The sequence below is a fragment of the Suncus etruscus genome, chromosome 12 (genome assembly GCF_024139225.1).
Source record: "Suncus etruscus isolate mSunEtr1 chromosome 12, mSunEtr1.pri.cur, whole genome shotgun sequence".
In the NCBI taxonomy this organism is placed as follows: domain Eukaryota; kingdom Metazoa; phylum Chordata; class Mammalia; order Eulipotyphla; family Soricidae; genus Suncus; species Suncus etruscus.
The window spans coordinates 80,484,393-80,504,232 of record NC_064859.1 but is presented as its reverse complement, the minus strand read 5'-3'; the positions used below and the strand labels follow the sequence as shown (position 1 = coordinate 80,504,232).

The window sequence follows — 19,840 nt, the reverse complement described above, 5'->3', positions numbered from 1 at the left end:
CAAATCCAGACACAATTCTTTAAAGAAATAGAACAATCAATTATAAAATTCATTTGGAACCATAAAAGACCCAGGATAGCTAAACACATTCTGAAAAATGAGAAGTTGGGAGGTATCTCCTTACCTAACTTGAAACTATACTATAAAGCCATAGTAATAAAAACAGCATGGTACTGGAACAGAGACAGGACCTCAGACCAGTGGATTAGAACAGAATTCCCAGACATAAACCCCCAGATATATACCCAACTAATATTTGATAAAAGAGGCAAGAATATGAAATGGAACAAAGAAAGCCTATTCAACAAATGGTGTTGGTACAACTGGAAACTCATATGCACGAAAGTGAAAATCGACCCATATCTCACTCCTTATACAAAAGTCAACTCAAAATGGATCAAAGATCTGGAAATCAGACCTGAATCTATAAAGTTTATCGAGAATAAAATAGGCAGAACACTCGAAGACCTTTATATCAAAAGGGTCTTTGAGAATGGAGCACCAATGGCAAAAACGTTAGCATCAACTATAAACAAATGGGACTATATCAAACTAAAAAGCTTCTGCATGGCAAAAGCTGTATTCTTAAGTTGTTCTATAGGTTATGACTATTTGGTGAGGGCACTTGAGCCTGTATCAGTCATACAGTATGGCATGTTGGATTGTCCTAACAAGAATAGTGATATGATCATTTCCAACTATCACAGTCATAGTGGTCCCTTAATTATGATACTCCTTCAGTAGCAATATTGCAAGCCACAATGCCTAATAGGAAAGAGAGAAGAGAGAGAAAAGAGAGAGAGAGAGAGAAGAGAGAGAGAGACAGAGAGAGACAGAGAGAGACAGAGAGAGATAACGATCTGCCATAGAGTTAGGTAAGGGATGCACAGAGGGCTGGAGGGAAACTGGTGTTCCAATGGGTGTTGGAACATTGTATGACTGAAACTCAGTCATTAACAACTTTGTAGTTCACGGTGATTCTATTAAAATATATTTTAAAAAGAATAGCGATATGAGGTTGCTTCAAATATATCAGCATGTTACAAGGAGCAGGTACCCGTCACTGTGCTCAAATGAAGGGCATAAAACATCAGTCACAGTCTGAGACAGATGCCTTTAACTCCTCACTGTGTCTGCTCCTTCCCTAAGAAGCTCTGTGAGAAAAGCAGGTCATTAGAATTGAATGGGACTGTTTGCTGAAGTTGACTTACATTGTTCTGTAAGTAAACCTGTTTTACCATCTGGATATTGTCTTTCATATGTTTCCTGATTGGAATGTCTTCTCTACTACTTTCCATATCTAGGTCTTATCTAGACCATGTAAGACTTATGTCTCTTGAATTCCATTAACCTTTTTCAAGTTTTAAATTCAAAATGATTTCTCAAAATGAAGCTATCAACATTTAAACTATCAACATTTAAATTATTTAAAGAAGATGCATCGCAGAGTTGATCATAATATATTTATTTCCAGATAAGTGAAAGTAAAGTTATTGAAAAAAAAAAGAAAAGAATAAAGGAAGAGAAGAAAGTTAAAAAATAGAAAGAAAAATAAAGTACAGCAGCAAGTGTTGCAAAGCAGCCTTTAGGATGGCCTTGGATGGATGTTGGAGGCCTTTGTCCTTAGGCCTCTGCCACTTGGCTCCATCCCCCATTACGGGTGGGTCTGGGTCCAGGAAAGCGATGTGTTTTGAACTCACTCACAGGCGGGCTTCCAGAGAGATAACATCTTTATTGCCCTGGCCAACAGATGTGGCTGCTAACCATTTACGCATGCCATTCTTAGCTAGCCCTGCATCTTACTTCTTTCTTCCATGTTACCTCCAACCTCCATCCCATCCAGGCAGAAGACCATAAAGGGCCTTAATCCTCTCTGGTCAAAGCCTTATCTAACCTTTCCAAGACTCCTCCCAGGAATGGGCGGGGTCTTGCAGGTAAGATCCAGTTACCTGGGAAGAATGGGGGGATGAGGCCACAGCAAGCACATTTATGAAAATTATTATATTTCTAATGAAGTCATTAATACAGTGACAGAAGCTAGTTCTTGTTGCTAGCTGTTCATTCTGTGAAATTGGTGTATTCCTATAAGGATGACAGCATTAAACAAATGAAGTTGTCTAGATATTCAAAGCATTATTACTGATACTACAACTTTTGGAGGTGTGTACTCAGCTGTAGGCCTCCCAGAAGAAGGAAGATACCAGATAGGCTGCCCACACTCACTCCAAAATTCCCTAGTGATATCAGTCCAAAAATCTGACCTATCTGAAGTTTGATCAGATTGGTGTCCCAGAAAGGAATTATGAGTGATGAGGCAGGGACATTGGTTAAATGGTGATTTTTGGATGATGCAGGCAGAGGTGTGGCTTTTTCAGGTTGGGACTTTGTCCACCCTCTCCTCTCAAGAAGGCCAACTTTCTGCAGAATGGGCCAGTGTAGTCCTGATCTTTCATGTCCCAGTTTACATCTCATTCGAGAAAGGAGTGAATCTATGGAGCTGGCCTGGTTCAAACATGGTGACTGCATTTGTGGGCATGATTACAGCTGCCAGGCTTCCTGGAAGAAGGAAGATACGGGGGAGGGAGGAGTGTGCTCACATTAACAACTTTTGAACTCTGTTTTCAAGCTGATTTAACAAGAAGAAAAAAGATTTCTAAATCCTTTGAAGACTCAGTATTTTTATATATATTTATTTTGTGGCAAATATCAAAATTGACATTTTAAAAATATTTATTTATTTATTTATTTATTTATTTATTTATTTATTTATTTATTTATTTATTGGTTTTGGGCCACAGCCAATGGTGTTCAGACTCTGCATTAAGAAATCACCCCTAGTAGGCTGGGGAACCATATGGGCTGCTGGGAATAGAACTGAGTACCACCCGAGTTGGCCGCATGCAAGGCAAGTGCCCTACTGTTGTGCTATCTCTCTGACTCCTCAAACTTGACTTTGAGTTATAGCCTTTTTTTTGATTTTGGGCCACACCTGGTAAAGCTCAGGGCTTACTCCTGGATATGTGCTCAGAAATTGCTCCTGGCATGGGGGACCATAAGGGACGTCTGGAATTTAACTGGTGTTGAGTCAGCCATGTGCAAGGCAAATGCCCTACCACTGTGCCATTGCTCCGGCCCAAGTCTTTTTAATCTATTTATTAGTTTTTTACCTGGTTGAATATGGGCCCTATTAAGCCTATTTTTATATTCACAGTGTAAGTACAATGCTTATAGATTTTAAATTACAGGAGCACACTTTTGAGAGGGCACAGAAATTTTAGAGTTATGTAGACTTTTTCCTACAAGTTTGGAAATTCTAAGAGCTCAGTGATTTCAAGTATTGATTAACTTATTCACCCATTCAGCATTTGGCAACTAGGATGCTCCGTGTGATGGATCTGACAATACAAGGTTGACTCTGACAGACTTTCATGTATAGGAGAATGAACCTTCACTTGTGTTTCAAGTTTGAATTTACAAGACACTTCTGTTGTTTAAGTAGTTTGCATGGAATAAACAAGTCCCACTTTGTTTGGAGACTGGTTCCAAATGATGACTGCAGGAGAAAGTTGGTGCTTTCTTTTCATCAACTTTGATGAAGACAAGTGCACTTTGAACTCTCAAAAGTACTAGTGCCAATGAACTTAAAATTTACTTTTTGTAAATGTACTTTTTGTCTTAAGATGTTTTTTGTTTAATTTTATTGCCATCTATACATTTTTAAATTTATCCAAGGTTGAAACACAGCTAATATTTACCAGGTTTAAAGTTTTAAAGTGTTACCCCCACACTGTCCAGAATAGTAGGGGTACACATGTCATTATATAAGTGGTGACGTGCATATTGTGTGTTGGAACATGTGTACTTGGTCATTTGAAGGCATTGAAAACTTTTGAAGCTCCTAATAAACGATCATCTAGGACTTAAGTTTGTTTATTTTCAGCAATATTACATTATATTATAGTTATTATAATATGCTATATAAAATTATAATTATTTTAGACTGACTCATCTTTTTAGTCATTAAGTGAGTTGGGACCATCAGAATAACTATTCTGAGTGACATTTTGTGGTAACACATAATTACTCAGAGTAGATCTTTCAGACTATGAAAAGAAATGACACTTTAAATAGTTTAAAACAATAGTCAGTGATAACTTGGTAAGAAAATACAAGCTTATTCTGTCCCACTACATGAAAAGTTTATATTTTGACTCCGTTTCTGTGTCCTTTTTTTAAGCCTAAGATTTCATATAAATTCCTACATGGCTTTTTTTCTTGTATTGGTTTTTGGGTCATACCCAGAGGCGTAGGGGTTTATTTCTGGCTCTGTAATTAATAATTACTTTTGTTTCTCAGGAGACCTGATGGGGTTTCAAATCTGGATGGGCAATGAGTAAAGCAAGCTCCTTACTGGTTGCATTTGCACTATCTCTATAACCCCAAAATTCTGAAAAAAAAAAATTTTTTTTGTTGTTGTTGTTAGTCCTTCCCCACTATTGTAATTCTGAAGATTAAGTAATTACTAGTGAGCCTACAGGGTTTTTAGCAGTGATTTGTTCTCAGTTGTTTTATGATATTTAAAGGGTATTGATGGGTCATTATGTTCTAATTATACCTTTTTATATTTTTGTAGCATTATATTACCATGGGGTTATGATATTAATAGGTTCGGTTTGAACATTATGATGTTCTCAATGTTTAACTTAGTGAATTTTACTCAATCATTGACTGTTAGAACTTGAAATAATGTAGGAGTTTCAGTGTCAAGTTTCAGAGTTGTGGAAGCTAGACCTGTAGGGATTTCTTAGTATTAGAGTGGTCAGATGGGACTTGTATCCACACAGTATTTGATGCAAACAGAATATCCACTTTCTTCCCAGTATGTTTTTGTCTGTGTGGAGAATTGTTAGTATATCTTGCTTTCATTTGAATTAATTGTGTACTAGGTATATTTTTGTTCTTGTGTATGCTATTTTTTATCATCAAATTAATCTATGTACATATGCGTATGAACATTTTAATTTTAAGAACAAATTTTTTTGGGGGGTTTTTGGGTCACACCCGGCAGTGCTCAGGGGTTACTCCTGGCTCTACACTCAGAAATCACACCTGGCAGGCTCCGGGGACCATATTGGATGCTGGGATTCGAACCACTGACCTTCTGCATGCAAGGCAAACACCTTGACTCCATGCTATCTCTCTGGCCCCCAAGAACAATTGATTTTTAATTCTGTGGGGTGGAGTAGATTTCAGCAAGGTGTAACTACGAGATCAAAAAGACACCTCTATATTTGTTTTATTTCTTAAAAAGCCTTTAGTTGTGGGATATAAAGAATCAGTAGGGTAATAACAAATGCCCAGAGGCAACAGAAACTAAAAACTGATCTTCAGTAGAAAGCTGGCACAGGGAAGGGATAAGGGAAGGACACTGGGACAATGATAGAGGGAACTGGATACTGTGGTGGTGGGGGATGCTGGAATATTTCATGTATAAAACCCACCATTAACAGTATTATAAACCACAGTGCCTAAAAAAATTTGTAGTTCTCGATGATATTTTGCGAATTATCATATGTTGTTGCGTGAAGAAATTATGTGCATGCTTCTTTTCTTTCAGCCAGGCTACGATGACCATAATCCTAGCTGGAGACTTTCTACTGAGAAGAGGAAAAAAATTAAAAGTAAGTTTGATAAAAACAGATTTAGGTTTCTCCTCCTCCTTCCCTCCCTCCTCTTCCTACTTGTACTCCTCTTTATCCTCTTCTTCCTCCTCCTCCTCTTTCTCCTTCTCTTCCTCCCTCCCACCCGCACCTCAGGGCTTACTTCTGACTCTGCACTCAAAAATTACTACTGTTGGGTGTGGGGAAACTATAAAGGATGTTGGAGAGCCACATTCAAGGCAAATGCCCTACCCACTGCTCTCTCTTCAGCCCAAGATTGAGACTTTTTCTATAATAATAGTGTTCTGTCTGGTGCCCTTTAAAATGAGATGGTCTAGAGACAGACTGAAAAGAGAAAAACATATAGAAGGATATTAGCATGAACATCCAGTCAATACCTGGAAGTATTCAGCATGAATATCTCAAGGGGTTGGTTGGAAATTGGGCTTTGAAAAGTTCTTAGCAAATAAACAGTACATTTATAGAGAAGGAATTACACAATGGAATAAATTTTGAGGTTTTTTTGGAATGCAAATTAAATATATGAGGAACTTAATGTAAGATAAGGACTGGTGAGTAAATCTTGCTGTGTAGATTCCTAAGATCCAGGGATGGATCTTAGATACTTTTATGCATCTAAAGTTGTTTCTGATAATCCTTTCCTTTCTTGTTAGAGAGACATCAGATATACCCATTTCTGTAGTAATAGGGGAGAAGGACATGGCTCCCTCACTCATCCTTAATTGCACCTCAATTCAGAAGTAATTCTAATACCATAGCTGCGTGTCCTGGGGATTTCTAGCCAGCACTCAGAATTTCATAGAGTTGTATTATGGCAATAGATCCAGTTTTATCATTACCAAGGAATAGTGTTTCTCATAACTGAGGCTAGAGCAGGGCTCTCTCTACAAGCCAGTATTGGATGGCACACTAAATTCAAGATTTTGAGTGTGCTTCTTTTTTTGTTCTTTTCTTTTCTTTCTTTCTTTTTTTTTTTCTTTTTTTTTTTTTTTGGGTTTTGGGTTTTGGGTTTTGGGTTTTTGGGCCACACCTGGTGATGCTCAGGGGTTATTCCTGGCTATATGCTCAGAAATTGCTCCTGGCTTGAGGACCATATGGGACGTCAGGGGATTGAACCATAGTCTGTCCTAGGCTAGTGTGGGCAAGGCAGACAGATGCCTTACGGCTTGCACTGCTACTCTGGCCCTACAGTGTGCTTCTTTTTAAATAATCTTGGAAGAGGGGGAAAGTAAGTCCTTCATGGCCAAATGCTGGGTAGTTATTTACTTTTGTTTACCGTTCAAAACATTGACTCAGAAAAACAGTTTTGTGAAAATATATTATTTATCAAAGCAGAAGGTGAATTTATACTTTGTTGATTTACTTCTTTTTTCCCTTCCTACTTTACTCTTAGCTATTAGCCCAGGAACTTTGCTTTTCATAGTTAATTACTTATTTATATGAATTGGTTTATACTTAAATAATTTGAGAACATTGAGTTGTTATATTATTTTTTATTATGTAATGAGGTATCATTATTGTTTTTTTTTATTTTGAGGCCAAACCAGAAATGTTCAGGTAAAGGTTTATTCCTGGTTTTGTGCTCAGGGATCATTTCTAGCTGTGTCTGGGAGGGAGGAGACACATATGTGATACCAGGGATTGAACTGGGGTGGTTAACTTGCTAGGCACGTACCTCACCCACTGTACTCTGGTCCAAAAATTACTTATTCTTAGGAAACTAAACTCCTACTTTAAAATCTTTACCGTCTTAAATCAGATGTTAAGGTATTTTGAAAAATTTATGCTCTACTGTTGTATTGTATTCCTATCAGATTCTTTGTGTAGCAAAGTATAGAAGGTAATAAAATTATAATTTTATTCCACTTACATTTGAAAGCTTTAGTTTGGTGAACCACAGTTAATTCATTATCAAAGATTTTTCATTAATTTTAAATACATTTTATTATTTCTCTTTTATAAGTAGCTATAAATTTATGGGAGGAAAGCTTTTTTTGTTACACTATTATCCCAGATTTGCTAATTGGAGTCTAGTAAATTGGACTGGCCTAAGACTCATTCACAAGAATAAGTATACTTATTAACATTCAGCTCAATGTAAACTGGGCACTTTATAAGGAAATGAGTAGCCATGCCCATTTCTATTTAAGTTTGATGAAAAATAGAGAGTTGTGCAAAAATGTGATTAGACAAAAGGACATGATGAAATGAACCTATACTAAGTGTTACCTACCTAGCAAGATGTGCTTCTTCAGAGTCCTCTCAGCTCCCCTCTATTGGCAATGAGGATGCACCATATTTTTCTTAGGTGCGTAGAGGGATTCTTTTCATCTGGGTATCTTTTTATCTGCTTCAAGGTATTTGCTTATTTGATTAAAAAATTTAAATTGGTGTTTGGTTCACACCTGGTAGGCCTCTGGGGCCAGTCCCAGCTCTGTGCTCAATAGTGACCCCTAGTGGTGTTCTTGGGACTAATGTCCGATTTCTAATCTGTTGTAGAAGCAAGGCAGTCTGGCCTTCTTAGCTCCGTTGCTATCTTTCTGGCCTTTGCTTCAAGGTAGCAGACCTTTCATGTATAATGTGGTTTTAAATTGATTATTGTACTAAATATGTTGTATTTAAACTGCATCGAATAGTGCATTTATATTGATTTGCTTTCCCTCCATTAGATAAAGAATCCTTTTATCCTCTGATTGATGTGAATTGGTGGGCAGACAGTGCAGTGACCTTAGCTCGCTGCTCCGGTGCGTTGACTGTTTCATCTGTGAAAACTTTGAAGAATTTGCTGGGAAAATCCTGTGAATGGTTTGAACCATCCCCTCAAGTCACTGCTACTCATGATGGAGGATTTTTAAGTTTAGAGGTAAAAAATCTGTTCCCTTGAAGCAACCTTGTATTTGTGGTAGTCCTGCCATCTTTAATCTTTAGTCTTATCTTTAAAAACAATGAATATATTTCAGAAGTTAGAAGTTGGGAGATTGTTGTTCATTCAAAAGATGAAGAGAAAGAGGAAAATGCCCTGTTGTTTATCTTTTTATGAAGCATGATTTCTTCACTGACAGGTTTCTTTTTCTCATTGACTTGCCATCTTATAGTGTAAAATTGTACTGACACATAAGAAATTTAACATTTTGTTTTCATTATACAATTTGGGCAATTTAAATAATTTTTTTTAGAGAAAAACTTGTTTATTATGAAGAAAGACTTGAAATGAGAATTTTTTTTTTTTTTTTTTTTTGGGCTACACCTGACATTGTTTAGGGCTTACTCCTGCACTATACTCAGGGATTAATCCTGATGGCTTTGGAGACTGTATGGGGTGTCAGGGATCCAATTCAGGTTGGTTACATGCCAGGCAAATGCCCTACCTGCTGTACTATCTCTTTGGTCCCTAGAAGCTAGTTTCTTGTTTCTGATTTTTTTGGGGGTGTCACACCCGGCAGCACTCAAGGGTTACTCCTGGCTCTGTGCTCAGAAATTGCCCCTGGCAGGCATGGGGGACCATATAGGATGCCGGAATTCAAACCACCATCCTTCTGCCTTCATGCTATCTCTCCGGCTCCCTAGAAGCTAGTTTCTTAAGGTTTTGTTTTAATCATTTAAAATTCTTGCTCTAAGTTTTTCAGAGATAACAGCCTAAGAGTATGTCTGGTTATTTAAAATTCTTTAAGTTTTTCAAAGATAACAAGCCCCCAGTAACTGTAACTTCAGTCAGTGCTGATTGACAAATACCCTTTTTTTCCCCTCAAAGTATGTTACTGAGTTTAAAGATTTTATTTTAAAGAGAACTAGGCCTTAAAATCTAAGCCAACTCTGTCAAGTTGGAAATGAAAGTTATCTTTAATAGCCAGGCTTTCATAAAGAGGGTAGGCAGGCTATTCTCATAAAGTCTCTAAGTACCTGCATGTTCATTCTCTATATAGATTAAAAAGTGTTAGATTTTCATAACAGGTACAAAAGTACTAAGAATGAAAAATGAACATTCTTAAACTTCTCTATTCCTGTAAAATAATTTCCAGACCTACATTTATGAGAACATGTTTTTGATCTATTAACAAATAATCTTTATTTACTCTTGGAAATTTGCAGCTGTGATATGTCTGTCCTGATTCTGTCTATAACGTGTCATACTGTATTCTTCTGTATTTTATTTTTAGACTTAATCACAATTAATGTGATGAAAATAACTAGAGAATAATTAAAAGATGCTCATTAATTCTAGGTGCCTGTTTTTATTTCCTTACTATTGACTTATCTTCTTTTCTAATTTAGTGTGAGATTAAACTTGCTCCCAAGCGATCTCGTTTGGAGGCTAGGGGTGGAGAAGACGACGAAGGTGAGGAGGATTCTGATTCAGACCAAGAAACCTCTGCCAAGGCTCGCTACTTTGGTTATGTCAAGCAGGGCCTGTACTTGGTGACCGAAATGGAGCGCTTTGCCCCGCCCCGGAAACGCCCTCGGACCATCACTAAGAACTATCGCCTTGTCAGTCTGCGCTCTACAACTCCAGAGGAGCTTTACCAGAGGAAGGTGAGAGAGAAGTGGTCCATGACAAGCAAGGCTTCTCTGGACAGCCAGATTGTGTTCCATTACCAAAGAAAGACCATGATATCTCTCTTCAAATGTCTCCCTAGATATGTTGGAAGTAGCATTATTGTAAAGTTTTAAGAAATGCCTCGTATTAAACTTCCTATATTATGAAGTTATTTAGCCTGGTCATAAAGTATCATGAAACAATATCAGATTATATTAGAGTTATCTATATATTACATATATAGACATACATATATATAGATAACTCAATATATGTAATATATAGATAACTCTAATATAATCTGATATTGTTTCATGTAATATATAGATAACTCAATATATTAGCGTTAAAATAAAGTTATAAAGTATTAGGATTATCAGTATTTTAGAGGTTTTTTTTTATTAACTGTAGAATTAAAGTTCAGAAAGTGGAGAAGGCTGAGTTCACTTAGCCTCTCCATCTGATATAGGTTTTTGTTCTCCTTCATTTGACCTTTAGTTTCCATCTGACTGTGTCAAAATCCAGCTGTCTAGTCATGCTACGCCTGGTGTCTTGCTTTCCAGACAGGGGTTTGCTTTGCTTGGGAAGCAGATCAGCACCCGCTGTGCACTGGAGTTCCTCATGCTGCGGATGCTCCTCTGGAGTCCTGCTCTAGGTGTCAGGCTGATTAACTGCTCATCCCGGTTTGCCATAAGTGTGGGCATTTCTCATTCTGTCTTCCATTCAAGTGCTAAAAGCAGTAGCTGCCTCTCCGCTTCTCAAAATGTTTGCGAGCTTCTGATACCACAGGAGACAGATAGGAATGCCTAAGCTACTTGTGTAGATGCAGGGCTGTCATCATGCATCCTGTCATCATCCTGACAACAGGGACAGTTCAGTAATGTGACATTGCTGTTTCCTTTTCATGCCCAAAGATTGAAAGTGAAGAGTATGAGGAAGGTTTGTCTCTAGCTCAGACCTATGGCCTGGATACTGATCTCGTCTATCAGAGGCAGTGGAGAAAGTCAGCTGTCAACATTGCTTCCATTCAGAATTACCTGGTATGTTTAAACATTTTGGAAACATGGTAAGATTCAAATTTGCAAGCTGTCGTTCTCTATGACTTCATATGAATGCACTTTACATTGTTTCCTTTTCTGTGGATGATGAAATGGGTTTTGCTCAACCTGGTAAAATGATCATGTTTATCAAGTTATTTTGGCACTGCAGTTGGACTTTTCAGTGCTGCAGGTAAGTGGACAACAGCTGCTAATCAGCATATCTAGACTTGCCTAATTTTTTTCTTACTGTCCCTCATGACCTCTCTTCACTGCAGCCTGACAGGAGCTAGAGATCACTCAGTAATTTGAACCATGAAAGTTTTAACATGGAGAATTATTTTCAAACAATGAGAGATGAACTATAAAGTTTTAAAGATAACCCTGAAGATAACTTGAGGGCTGAAGAACCAAGAGGCAACCGAGGAAGGAACAGATTTTTCAAAGAACCCTCTTTTTTTCTACTAGAGAATTTATGTAGCACAGTGGTGCTATGAGAGTTTTTGGGGGGAGCAGGCTTGATTCACAGTTGACAAGATTGGCAGGTAGAGGAAGGTGAATGAATGACCAAGGTGACTGCTTGCTGCAAGGCTGCAGTGAGCTAATACTGAGGGACTGGTAACAGGAAACTCCTACCAACATGTAGCATAAAATTGATAGATGGTATCACAAGTCAAGGACTGAAAATAAAAATCTTCCACTGGAATGCAAGTGTACCTACACCAGTGCTGGGAAACTAACTTATATTTAGTTCCCCACTGTGTGCATTGTGGGCTGTCTTGTCAAAGGAATCTGATGGAAACTAACAAGGGCACATCTGGTCTAGTAACAGACTATTTCTCTGCAGTGACTCTTTTGCACCCTCTATCGTCAAAGCTTAAAAATTGTGTCAGCTACAAATTTGAGTTTTCATTGCCGAGAGGCAATAAATAGGTAACTGCAATATCCAGTTTGCCATATAGCTTTATGGGGAAGTAGTTGAACTTACAGAATGTTTTTAAAAGAATATGACTTTTTATCTGACATCCCAAAGATAAAATAGAATACTTTTGCATTTAAACAGGTTCTAAGAAATGGGAGGATAATTGTTCAGAAAAATTAATGTTCATATAGGGCCAGAGAAGTAGTATAGCAGATGGGGTGCTTGCTTTCATACAGAAGATTCTGGTTTGATCTTCATTACCCAATATGGTCAGGTGAGTGCCTGGAGCTCAGAGCCAGGAGTAAGCCCTGAGCACAACCAAGTGAGAACCAAAAACAAAAACAGAAACTATTTAGGTAGTTGAGTACTTGAAATAAATAAAAATATAATCTGAGAAAGTTACATGAAAGAAATTTATCAAAATCAGGTGCTTAAAACTATTACTACAAGTAAGACATCACAGGTGACAATCAGAGATGATGATGATAATAATAATAATAATAATAATAATAATAAAAATAAATAATAGACAACGCCTTGTTCTCTTTTTAGAATGTCAGAGTCCCAGACCTTTACTCTTTTGTGACTCAGGACATTGAGCATTTCATGTTTAACCGTTTGATGGCTTCATTTTTTGGAACCTAATAAAGGACAGGTTTGATTCCTGGATAAACTAACTGTTAGTAGGAGAGACAGGCAGATTCACTCAGAAAATGAATAGGCAGTCAAGAGTAATGAAAGTACTGTTCTAGTTACCGGTACAATAGTGGCATAATAAATGATCTTCATGAGAAGACAAACTTTATGCCTAAAATATAAATAACTACACAGAAACAGTTTAGATACATGGCTTTGGAATCCAGTAAAGGTAACAATCAGGATAGAGTCTCTTTTGAAAGTCTTATACTTTTTGATCTTTGGGCCACACCTAGTAGTGCTCAGGGTTTATTTGTGCTCTGTACTAAGGAATCACTCTTGGTTGTGCTCGGTGATCTCTCTTAGATAAGGAAAATGTCTACTCTGGAGGCAAGCAGAGGAGGGATGGTGGTGAGAGGGCAATAGAGAGCATTGGTGTCAGGAAATCTGAACTGGTGAAGGGATGAGTGTTGGACATTGAATGACTGAATTCAACTATGCACAACTTTGTAACTGTGTATCTCATGGTGATTCAGTTAAATAATTTTTTTTTTAAAAGATCTCTCTTGATGGTACTCAGGGGACCATATGCGGTGCTGCGGATTGAACTAGGTTGACTATGTCCAGGGCAAGTGCCTTACCCTATTTTATCTCTCTAGCCCAGCCTGTATATCTTAAAGGGAATGGGGAGCTATTTTGGAGTTTAGACTATAGAGGAAAAGAGGAAGCTGGTATAGAAGATGAACTTGGGTGGAAAGAGAGTGGTGGTGGGAAAGTCTCTTAAGAGCAAAGGTTCCTTCACTTCCCAAGGACTATATGCTAATGACATAGACTGGTACAGGGGTGATAGACAGAAAAGAGGGAATGAGGTATGAGACATTTAAAGAAAGAATGGGCATGTTGCAATATTTTTCATTCTTTTTTTGGGGTTACTCCTGTTGATGCTGGGGGGTGGGTTACTCCTGGCTCTTCACTCAGGAATTACTCTGGAGGTGCTCTGTAGACCATATGGGGTGCCAGGATTCTAACTCAGGTCCCATGCAAGGCAGTTGTCTTATCCTCTGTACTGTTTTAGCCCCAAAATTGGTTTGTTGTGATTTTAAAAGAATTATTGGTTATGTGTCAAGGCAGAGCTATTCTAGTAATTCTAGGAAGAGGACAAGTCACTGACTTTGAATAGAGTTAATTGGAAGAAACCGATGGAATATACCTGTGACCTTCCTATAAACAGCAAATCATGACTTTGTTTGGGTCTGTTATCACTGTATTTCTTTGTTCCATTTTCAAGTACATACCACACGATAGATCTTTTGATCAAGTAAATATAGAATCTTGCTGTATTATATCTCATTAGCCATGTTTCAAAGTTAAATATACTTGTTAGGATTTGAAAATAGGATCTATCTATCTTACCTTACAACTTTATTTTCTATTTTTTATTTAGTCCAAATGCAAAATAAAGGTCATCTATAAAAGTCCGTCATGATATATTTTATGTTTTTATAAAAGAATGCCGTTTAGTGTTTCATTGCTTCATTTGAAGGAGAAAGCAAGCAGTTGGAAGTTCTTAAATCCAACTTCAATTTATAAGAATTCCTCTTACATAAATTGAGTCTTTCAAGGAACTGCTTGTGGTTAGGTTCTTAAGATAGTGTATTCTCTTAGGTATAGTGTTATAATCTTAAATTATTATTATCTTGGTGTTACACCTGATCATGCTGAGTGCTTATTCCTTGCTCTGTGACAGGGCTTGGAGCTTTATGTAGTGTCAAGTGTTGAACCCATGTCAGTCCTATGTTAATAGCATATACTTGAGTGCTACTCTTCAGCTCTGGACTTTGTAAATTTAGAAGGCAGTTTTCAGGTGCTATCATATGGCATATTCTCTATAATGTCTCTGTTTTTATTTTATTTATCTCCAGAGTAAAATAAAGAAACGATCTTGGGTTCTTCATGAATGTTTGGAAAGAGTTCCTGAGAATGTGGATTCGGCAAAAGAACTTCTTCAGTATGGATTAAAAGGCACAGATCTGGAAGCTTTGATAGCAATAGGAAAAGGAGCAGATGATGGCAGGTTGGTTACAGAAAGATTTAGATTAAAAAGTAGATGTACTTTTGTGAAAAGTTGTAAGTTAAGACTTGAAAGAATAAATGTTTATTTATTTGACTGTAATAAAGCATTAGTCTTTGATCCACATCTTCCTTCCTTCCTTTTTTCCTGTACTGGGGATTAAATCCAAGTCTTTCAGGCTGGGGTGATAGCACAGCATGTAGAGTTTTTGCCTTGCATTTCGCCAACCTGGAACCAACCTGGGTTTGATTCCCGGCATCTCCTATTGTCCCCCAAGCCTTCCAGGAGTGATTTCTGAGCACAGAGTCTGGAATAACCCCTGAGCGCTGCCAGGTGTGGCTCAAAAACCAAAATCAAAAACAAAAATAAAACAACAAAAACTCCAGGTCTTCACACGTATTATGCCATGTACTTTATTGCTAAGCTATGATACTAGCCCCTGACCAATTTTTCTTTTTCTTTTAATCACCATACAGTTTTTCTAAGCTTAGCAATACTTTATTTAAGCACTGTGATTTACAAAGTTGTTCATAATACAGTTTTTTCAGGCATTCATCATTCTAACACCAAGCCTACCACCATTGATCGTTAGCCCACTAACTCCCTCGAACATGTCCCCTTAGCAGGCATAAATTAATTTATTTAGGGGCTGGAGAGATAGCATGGAGGTAGGGCATTTGCCTTGCATGTGGAAGGAGGGTGGTTCGAATCCTGGCATCCCATATGGTCCTCCGAGCCTGCCAGGAGCAATTTATGAGTGTAGAGCCAGAGTAACACCTGAGTACTACTGGGTGTGACCCAAAAACAAAAAAAATTTTTTTTTATATTGCTTGTTAAACAAACTGGCTTATGGAATTATAAAAAAAAAATAAATAAAAAAAATTTTTGTTTTTTCGGCCACACCCGTTTGATGCTCAAGGGTTACTCCTGGCTTGGGGGGACCATATGGGATGCCGGGGGATTGACCAACACTTCCTTGGCTAACACTTGCAAGACAGACACCTTACCTCTAGTGCCACCTCGCCGGCCCCTAAAAAATATTTTATTGGAAAAAAATTTGTGAAAATTATTTTCTTTGATGATTTATATATCCTGCATGCTAAATCCTTGTAACATGAATATTGAGCCAATGTTTTCTCCCAGTCTACGGTGTTTCTTTATTCTGGTGTGGTTTCTTTTGTAGTGCAATGTCTTAAATTGATGTATTTCCATTTGTCTGTATTTGCTTCCAATTACTTAGTAGTGACAATGAGTCATTGAAGATGCCTCTTAATACTTAGGTTAAATATTTACTGACATTTGATACAAAAAGAGAAAAATTCATAACCACTTATTGAATGTTATGAAATGAAGGCTCATACGTGGGTGTGCTTATGTCAAGAGGTACCACTTCAGGCAAGCCTTTGCTTCATTCACCATCTATTTCTGTAGTTTTATAACTTCTTACAGAATTACTTTGATCAAATTGCTATGTATCTTGTGAAAATATCTAAAAATTAAAGCACTAGACTGTCAGTTTATCATTTATGTCAGTTAATATTATCATTTCACAAGAACTTCTGCTTGTCATACCTTTGGAACTTTTGAAGAAATAAATATAATCTAAAAGATAATGTAAATAAAGACTGAGTTATAATTTTATGGGAGAGCAAATGATGTTTTTGATGTGTGAAGTCCTGAATTTGATCCTTAGCACCACAAAAAAGGCAAACAAACAAATAAAAAAATGTAAGCAAGATTGGTGTTCATGTGGCTGGAGAGATAGATAGTGCAGCAGGTAGGGTGTTTGCCTTATACAGCCAAACCAGGTTTACTCCAGGGTATCCCATATAGTCTCTTTAGCCTGTCAGGAGTGATCCCTGAGCACAAGAGTAAATAAATCCTGAGCACAGCCAGGTATAACCCAAAACAAGTATCACCCCTTCCTAATTCCCCAAGATTGATTTTTTTTGGGGGGGGGCCACACCCTGTGATGTTCAGGGGTTACTCCTGGCAATGTGCTAGAAATCACTCCTTGCTCAGGGGATCATATGGGACTCGAAGATTGCGCTCAGGAGACCAGATGGGACTCGTGCAAGGCAAATGCCCTTCAGCTGTGCTATCACTCTAGTCCCCAAGATTGATATTTTTAAGACCTTAAGCAGAATGCAGAAAGTTGTGAACTCTGGGTAATATTTTTCTCATAAAATGTTTCACAGTGAATTTAGTTTAGCCTTATGATTTTCCCAAGTAGTTTTCATTTTCTGGATTAAAAGTTTCTATATGGGGCCAGGAAGGTGGTGCTAGAGGTAAGGTCTCTGCCTTGCAAGTGCTAGCGAAGGACAGACCACGGTTCGATCCCCCGGCATCCCCTATGGTCCCTCCAAGACGGGCGATTTCTGAGTGCATAGCCAGGAGTAACCCCTGAGTGTCAAATGGGTGTGGCCCAAAAACCAAAAAAATTTTTTTTCTATATATGATATATGAAGTTTATTGATGATTTGTAGTTTGTTCTTTGTATATACTGAATGAGCCATAATAACCTAATAAATTACCAAATATTGGTAATTTAGCTAAAGTTTTCATACCAACATAAGGGAAAATCATTTTTTGTTCCATATAGTTAAGAAAATGAATTTAAATAGTTTTCTGTATATTTTTTCTTGCAGGTTTATATTACCTGGTGAAATAGATATTGAGGGTATCTCCTATGAGGATCTCTCAGTCCCTGAAAAAGAACCTGCCAAGAAGAAAAAAGAGCTTAAGAAAAGACGAGAACTACGTGAATTAGTGAACTTTTCAAAGTAAACGATTAATTTAAATTTTATTAAAACAACCAGCTACTTAAGTATATTCTTTACTAGAGATAATTGCTTTAAATTTCTTTGCAACTTTCATCAAATGCATTTAGTATTTTGTCCTTGTACTGCTTCATGAGTTTTGAACTTAATGTGCTGGAGACCATTTCTATTTTAATTCTTAGTGAATATGGTTTAATGTAAGTATAAGTGGTCTAATAAAATTATTCAAAACAGGTTGACACTGGAACAAAAGGAACTTTGCCGTTGTAGATTGAAATTATTGACCTACTTAGATCGCCTTGCAACATATGAGGTAAGGAGTAGTTATAATCAAGCCAGTTATGTTTATTTGTTTAGTCATTATAAATTCTACAGATGTTCCCAATATCTGTATTCTTTTTTTTATTTTTATATTTTTGTTTTTTTGGGCCACACCCGGTGATGCCCAGGGGTTACTCCTGGCTATGTGCTCAGAATCGCACCTGGTTTGGGGGCACCATATGGGACACCAGGGGATCGAACCGAGGTCCATCCTAAATTAGCGCACACAAGGCAGACTCCTTACCGCTACGTCACCGCTCCGGCCCCCAATGTCTGTATTCTTGTTTATCATAACTAGTTATGTAGGATAAACTCATTTTGTCAGAAGTGGAAAATTAATTATTTTCAGAAGCAATTTGTCTTATATACTGGTTAAAATAAAAAGAGATTGTGAAAGGCCATAAGTTGTTTTTTAATTCCAAGAAATAGAAGTGATTTAACCATTTAGTGCATATACATGTCTTAGATCTGCAATAATTTACATTTATGTTTTAGTTTTTTAATTTACTTTATTTCAAAAACATGTATCCCAAGTATAACATGTATAGTTGACATAATTAACCATAATATATTTTTCTAGACAAATGAGAGCAAAATTATTAAAAAGAATAGAAATAAAAAAAGGAAGAAAAGAGAGAATAAAAAATATAGTGCCAAGAGGGCCCGGAGAGATAGCACAGCGGTGTTTGCCTTGCAAGCAGCTGATTCAGGACCAAAGGTGGTTGGTTCGAATCCCGGTGTCCCATATGGTCCCCTGTGCCTGCCAGGAGCTATTTCTGAGCAGACAGCCAGGAGTAACCCCTGAGCACTGCCGGGTGTGACCCAAAAACCAAAAACCAATATATATATATATATATATATATATATATATATATATATATATATATATATATATACACACACATATATATATATAGTGACAAGAAAACTTGTGAAAATTATTTTTATCTTTATTAAGACATTATGAAGAACATTTCAGTACAAATTGCTTTTCCACATGACCCTCCCAGCTATAGTTACTGAAATTTTATACATTTCTAGCCAAAAGTTTGATTTCACTGGCAAGTGACTTTTTCAATCTGAATTACTCCTTCATATCTCTCTATGCTCTTGTACTGGTACGTAAGTAATTGCTTAGTAAATATTACATTTGGTTTTGCCCATTCCTGGGATACTGTATGTATTTATAATCCTGTTACCTGCAGGCTACTTCAAAAGCATTTACACTCTCGTCTGCTGATATAATAGAGATGTTCAAAACAAAGTTATGGTGACAATAGGAGGCTATTTCTTTAGTTATTAGAAATAAGGTAGCATCATTTTATACAAAGAAGTTACAAAGTGTTTCTCATAAGTTAAATTGTGGTTCATATTATTTTAAAGTGTGTTTTTTTTATTATATCTGAATTCTATGCTATTTTGATATGCAAAATCTCACTAAACTTTAGAAGTGAGTACAATATAGTTTGTTTTTGATAGTTTCACTGATGAAATGTTCTTTAGAATAAGTTCCATAAAAAGCTTGAGATTTGATTGTTAGGTTAACTTTCTTTTTTTGGGGTAGTACTCCTGGGTTACTCCTGGTGTGGTGCTGGGAGTGAAGTCATATATATATATTTTTTTTTTTTTTGGTAAAGAAATCGGTGAAAGTATACCAAAAGAAATATCAACTCGTTGGTTGATGATTTGCAGTGATCTCAGTTCATATTACTTCCCAATTCTCTGGACCAGGGATCATTAACCTCTTCATTGTATGGCTATGAAATGAGAGTTAGAGAAAGTAAATAATGTATTCAAATAAAAAGGAAAGGAAACAAGTGTTTATAGTAGGTAGGTAGCTTTTACTCTGTTGCCTGCC

The 19,840-nt window shown here is 37.0% G+C and overlaps 1 protein-coding gene across 1 annotated transcript in view; it reads left to right on the top strand.

Moving 5' to 3' along the window:
* Positions 1-19,840, top strand: part of NBAS (NBAS subunit of NRZ tethering complex) — a 384,560-nt gene that overhangs the window by 91,638 nt on the left and 273,082 nt on the right. Inside the window, exons 13-19 of the mRNA XM_049784877.1 lie at positions 5,618-5,681; positions 8,351-8,544; positions 9,954-10,211; positions 11,130-11,255; positions 14,733-14,884; positions 17,530-17,664; positions 17,896-17,974. Of these exons, the coding sequence (XP_049640834.1) occupies positions 5,618-5,681; positions 8,351-8,544; positions 9,954-10,211; positions 11,130-11,255; positions 14,733-14,884; positions 17,530-17,664; positions 17,896-17,974 (1,008 nt within the window). The remainder of the gene's footprint in view (positions 1-5,617; positions 5,682-8,350; positions 8,545-9,953; positions 10,212-11,129; positions 11,256-14,732; positions 14,885-17,529; positions 17,665-17,895; positions 17,975-19,840) is intronic.